The sequence below is a fragment of the Antrostomus carolinensis genome, unplaced genomic scaffold, assembly GCF_000700745.2.
Source record: "Antrostomus carolinensis isolate BGI_N321 unplaced genomic scaffold, ASM70074v2 scaffold24894, whole genome shotgun sequence".
Taxonomy (NCBI): Eukaryota; Metazoa; Chordata; class Aves; order Caprimulgiformes; family Caprimulgidae; genus Antrostomus; species Antrostomus carolinensis.
In genome coordinates this window covers 1,360-7,387 of record NW_010313174.1, presented here as the reverse complement: position 1 = coordinate 7,387, position 6,028 = coordinate 1,360, and the positions used below count along the sequence as shown (strand labels likewise).

Here is a 6,028-nt window from a genome sequence, read left to right as displayed (position 1 = left end):
GGGTGGCGGGGGCGAACGAGGCGCAGAGCGGGTGCGGTACGCAGGGGCCTGTCTGGGGGAAGAGCATTTGCAGGCAGAGTACGTCGTTAAGCTTTCTTCTGTTGTGAGTTCGTGCAGGCATTGCAGGGACCGAGAACGGAGAGGCAGTAAGAGCTGCTACAGTGTTCCCCTTATGCACACTGAGATAGAGACATGGATTAGCAGTGCGGTAGCTTGTGTTCCTTTCTGTAGAAGCAACCGTCTTATAAAGAGGCTTTAAAAACTCCTTGTTGCTTGTTGTGATCATACCTTTTACCAGGGTTCCTCTGCTCGGCCCTTTCTCGACTGACATCAGACGAAGTGATTCGGATGCGTAATGAGCTCTTTACCAAAGAGAAAGAGAGACAGTTGTCTCTGTATCCACGAATTGAGAAAATCGAAGTAAAATACACTGGGAAATCTCACCCTGGCAGTGTGTTTGTAATGAACAAAGCTTTGTCTACTCCATACAACTGTGCCATGCGTAAGTGGATGGACTCTTAAACTAACTTTGTGCCACTGGTGATAAAAATTGCACTGCCAGCTGAAGTACCTGTCATCCAAATTTGAAACGTTAATATTATTGACATTCTAGTGACCAAGGTAACAGACACGCATTCAGAATATTTGTGGTTGGTACGTTTAAATTGCATTTGTACTAAAATACATCAGCAGAAACCAAGGTAACAGACGTATTCAGAATATTTGTAGTTGGTATGTTTAAAATGCATTTGTACTAAAATACAATGGCAGACACTGAGTTAATTTTTGGAGTCTCTATTAACAGCTCATCCTTCCAAGTCACTTACAAAAGTGAAGCTTGCAGTTTGTTTTGTACAAATGCAGGGGGCTAAAAACTGCTGACTCTGAGATATATGGTTAATAACTGTGTAATATGTTTTTATACACTTTTTTAGACTTAAGTGAATGGCATTGCAAGAAATCCGTTCTAGCTCTTGTGGATGGTGAAGTCTGGGATATGTATAGACCCTTGACCAAATCATGTGAAATTCAGTTCCTTACTTTCAAAGATGAACATCCAGAGGAAGTAAACAAGGTAAGTCTGTATCGTATCACATTGTAGGTGACCCTGATTTTCACCACTTGCTTCTGTATGCCCCTTTCAGTTCCATCAGTGCTTTCTTGAACTTTGTTGTCATTAAAGTTCAGATATTTTTAGTAGTTGGCTGGTGCATCCTGTTTATTATTAGCTGGACTATGACGTGGGCTAGGTGATGTGCTGTCATCCCTTTCAACCTATATTGTTGTATTAGTCTGTAATTTCAGATTTAAATATCACCTGGGAAACATCTGACTTGCATTTTAAGTGCAGTTTTGATTGATTCTATTTGGAGAATCATCTCCAAATAGAAGTTGAAATACTAGAGAAAGTAATGCTTCGGTTGACAACTAGGTTTGTGCATAATTCAGTTAAATGTTGGTATTCTTTTGGAATAAACAGCTGATGTTCTTCTGATATGGGTTGTTAATGCATATGTGTTTTGAAATTCTCTTTATAGGCCTATTGGCGTTCCTGTGCCATGATCATGGCATGTGTGTTAAAGCGAGCATTCAAAGATGAGTATTCAGTGAATCTGATTAAAGCTCCAGAAGTGCCAGGTGATATAAATGTTTTATATGATTGTCTTGTCTTTTGCTGCTTAAGTGTATGTCTAATGGTGTTACCAAAAAAACCCCAGAGGCTTCTTTTCCAATGATGAAAAGTACTTGGCATTGGTATGTATATTACATGCTGTTGTCATAGCCTTTATTTATAGTAATCACACTGAAAACAATTTTGTTAGCAAAGTACAGAAAATTGTTCTGTGTGGTAACTGGATTTCATAGGTTAAGTTAGTAACTTAAGGACATAACCTTTTTATTGTGAAGTTACATGAGTAAGCTGTTTAGATGTGATGGGTTTGTTAAATTTGCTCTAACTGCACAATCTTGTGAGCACTTGAGTTGCTAAACATTACAATGTATACATAAAGTTGGAAGATTATTAAAGTACAAACAGGGTTAGTAACAACCTTTGCTCATCTGTAACCTGGTTTAAGACTTACAAAAGTGGGAAAATGCACAAGAGAGGAAGTTACTTATATAACAAAACCTGCATGATTATGCATTTGATATGCAAGAAGGATGGTTGCTGGTCGTGTGGAGTCCTCCTTTAACTGATTCCCTTTTTAGAAATTTCAGCATTTGTCTTGATTCATAAGTGTAGAATGGATATTTCGATTCTACCAGGATTTGGAATAATCTTGCATATACTAAGCTATATCATGATACTATATGTATAAAAATAGTGTGAGCTTACTGGGCTCACAAGCTTGATTTGATGGCAATAACTGAAAAAATATACACAAAGAACATTCTAATGACTGCCACAGAAATTTGTGTTACCTTTATCAGAAATTCGTGCCATGCTTGTGTCATGGATAGGCATTTTACTTCAGCTCTAATACTGTCTGATTTCTCAGTGCAATAAATTCCTCTTTACAATTTCATACTGCAAATTTACTTTTAGTGTATGATGCATACAAAGGAAAAAATGTTGAATGTTTTCAAAGTCGTCTTTTTTTTCTTTCAATGTTATATGCAGTTTTGGGAAACAGTATAATTTTTTTTTAATCTCTTTAGTGGAGTTGTGTTATACTCACATTACATTAAAACTCATTTCACCTGAGTTTCTTATTCTGTGAAATGAAATTAAAATTATACAGATTTAATCTGCCATTTAACTGTATAATCACAGCTGAAAATTTATGATTAATTTCTTGAGATCATTCTGGTTTTCTTCTCACTCATTTTGTTATATTTATAAGAATATATTAAGAATGAAATACATACTTTTTTACAAACATTAATATTTTTCTCTTTTGAACTGAAATTGCAGTGATCTCTGGAGCTTTCTGTTATGATGTGCTTTTGGACAGTAGACTGAATGAATGGAAACCAACAAAAGTAAGCACTGTGACTTCTTGCCCAAAAAGTTATATGACTTGCATCCTTGTCCAATGGTTCTTTTTTAATGGGCGAGAGGGGGCAGTGAGGTTTGTGTTGGGTTTTGGGGGGTTTTTTTGGGTATTTCTACATTAATATTTTTTTTAGGATAGGAGTACTCCTTAGAAACTAATCTCTGCATTTACCACATATTGGCTCTCATTGCAGCGTGTTCTCAGAGCACACAGACTGTGTTCCTTTCAGGTGAAATTAAATATTGAGCTGTCCTCCAGATGCTTATAGGTTTTAGGTCTGTGGGGCTACACTAGTTCTTGTCTGAAATACAATTCCCAAAACAGTTGATGTGGCTGTTGGGAGTTCAGTGCCATCTTTGTTACTATACATATCTGTGCCTACTCAGCTGCTCTTGCCTGGTAATGTAGATGCAAATGAAGCCTTTGTGTGAGTAGAGCCATCTGAAAATAAAAATGTGTGTAATATGTGTATTTTCATCTAGTGGTTTACAGCATAATCAGTTTGTTATTGAAGAACTATGAGCACATTCAGCTGACGCTGTCCTTAATACCTTGCTTATATTTCATGCTCTTCAGTAAATCTAATAATCTAAAATCTCTAAGTCTTGTAATAGTTTGGTAGCTGGTGTCATCACAAATATTTTACTCATCTGGTGCCTATTCTTGTTCTCATGCTCAAGTATCAGCAGAGGTGTGTATGGCTAGCAAAGCGATATTGGTACAATGCTGAGTTTTTCATCAATATGACCTTGTAGTCGAAGTAACTTAGTTTGAAATATTTTTTGTGTGACATTATAAATGTAATTTTTCCTAATAACAATTTCTTATTTATCAATAAATCTGAGTATGCAGAGCTTTGGATTCCTGGACCAACGTGATCAATTTATATTTATTAGTTATTTGGTACTTTTTTCCTTTGATTCTATCACAATAGTGGTCATTTTAAGTGGAGTCGTGACTCTTGGAAACAAGATACACAGATTAATATTTAACAGTAGCAAGGCTGTATGTGTATATATCATGTTGGGAAAACCTGGGAAGTTTAACTTCAATTAATATGTATTGTTTCTGATGAAAAAATGCCTATTGATTTGACTGGGCATTGAATCAGTCAATTTAAACAGTGATGATATGTAGCAATCTGTTGGTGATAAATAGTAAGAGTTACAGTGCTACAGCAATGTTCTTACCTTTAGAGTTTATAGTAGATGATCCTTATTGTTTTTACTAATATTTAGTGTTTCCTATGCTTTGTCTATTCACTACAGCTGTGAAACAGTGGTGACAGTTTTATATGTCAACTGTTTTTTAGGACAACTTCCATTCTCTTACAAGGGATGCCAGAAAGCTAATTGATAAAGACCTACCATTTGAAACGCTGCATGTTGAAGCAAAAGTAGCACGTGAAATGTTTCAACATAACAGGTAAGTGTCTGAATTTGCCTTTCTTTTAGAAAGGCAATTAGAAAATAATTTAAATCTCTGCTTGGTTTTGTAAATCTAAAATAAGATGTGACAGATGAGGTAAGAAGTTACTTCTCCCACTATTCTGAGTGAACGTGCCTCCATTCTCTTTGTCACTCTACCTTATTTCATTTTCGATATCTCTCCAGAGGCCAACACCTGGAACTTTTGCTGCATGTAGTTTTGTGACAAATGGAAAGACTGTAGACTTCTTAGTGAAATCTTGAAGCTCACTATTAAACTACTTTTAAATTGAAGCTCTGGTGCTTAGACTTGGCATGGTTGTTCCTCTCAGCGTTTGTTGAAAGGCTTTCCTATTCACAGAAATGTAGATTTTTCATATCTTGGTATCTTCAGATGAGGATTTGATGCAGTGGAATTTTTGAGCTCTGCAGGGGGAAAATGGGTAAAATACGCTGGCCTGTGCTATAAAAGAAGACTTGTTTGAAACATTCCAGTTATCTTAGCTGAAAAAACCCACTTAAGCAGTGTTTTGGGAAAAAATTCTCTGGTCCACAGCTTTTTGATGGTTGGGTGGATGATGGAGGAAGTGATAAATGATTTATAATTTTGTGATCCAAAATAAAATTATGCTAAAGTTGCAAAAGTAACTATTTTTTTAGCTTAATAATGAGGATGATATTAATGTGACATACAGGCTAGCATCTCTTCACTATGATAGCTGGCAAGCGTTGACAGCAAGTGGGAGCTGACTTTTGTTAATAGCTTTACACTGTGTGTATGTTTGTGTGTGTGTAGAAAGAGCAGAAACACTTTGCTGTCTTGCAGATGACCAGCTGTTGAGGACTACACATTTAATGAAATCAGTTCAGCTGATCTGATAGTGTCTTCTAGTCTTACATGTGACTTGAAAAACTCTTATTTTTATTTGAAGTGGTAGGTTTGTTTTATCTTTCTGAATAAAACTTTGCTGAGAGAGCATGGCCCTCCTATAACATATACATACAATAGAATAGACTATTTCAGTTGGAAGGGACCTATGATGGTCACCTAGTCCAACTGCCTGACCAATTCAGGGTTGACCAAGTTAAAGCCTGTTATTAAGGGTGTTGTCCAAATGCCTCTTAAACACTGACAGGCTTGGGACATCAACCACCTCCCTAGGAGGCCCTTTCAAGGGTTTGACCATCCTCTCAGAAAAGAAATGCTTCTTAGTGTCCAGTCTAAGCCTCCTCTGGCGCAGCATTAAACCATTCCCATGCATCCTTTTACAGGATACCAAGTGGAAGAGTACCTCCTTCTCCACTTCCCCTCCTCAGGAAGCTATAGAGAGCAGTAAGGTTACCCCTCAGTCTCCTTTTCTTCAAACTAGACAAGCCCAAAGCCCTTAGCTGCTCCTCGGAGGACATTCCTTCCAGCCCTTTCACCAGCTTTGTTGCCCTTCTCTGGACACATTTGAGTACCTTGACATGCTTCTTAAATTGTGAAGCCCAGAACTGCACGCAGTACTCCAGGTGAGGCTGCAGCAACACTGAATACCCCAGGATAATTGCCTCTCTTGACTGGCTGGGTATGCTGTGGTTTGTGCAACCCCGGGTGGGGGT

The 6,028-nt window shown here is 37.4% G+C and overlaps 1 protein-coding gene across 1 annotated transcript in view; it reads left to right on the top strand.

Annotated features, from left to right (window-relative positions):
• Positions 1-298: 298 nt before the first annotated feature.
• MRPL39 (mitochondrial ribosomal protein L39) overlaps positions 299-6,028 on the top strand; it is a gene marked incomplete at its 5' end in the record, with an annotated part of 6,760 nt that continues 1,030 nt past the window's right edge. Inside the window, 5 exons of the mRNA XM_010167274.1 lie at positions 299-502; positions 936-1,075; positions 1,539-1,638; positions 2,918-2,985; positions 4,312-4,424. Coding sequence (XP_010165576.1) covers positions 299-502; positions 936-1,075; positions 1,539-1,638; positions 2,918-2,985; positions 4,312-4,424 — 625 coding nt within the window. The remainder of the gene's footprint in view (positions 503-935; positions 1,076-1,538; positions 1,639-2,917; positions 2,986-4,311; positions 4,425-6,028) is intronic.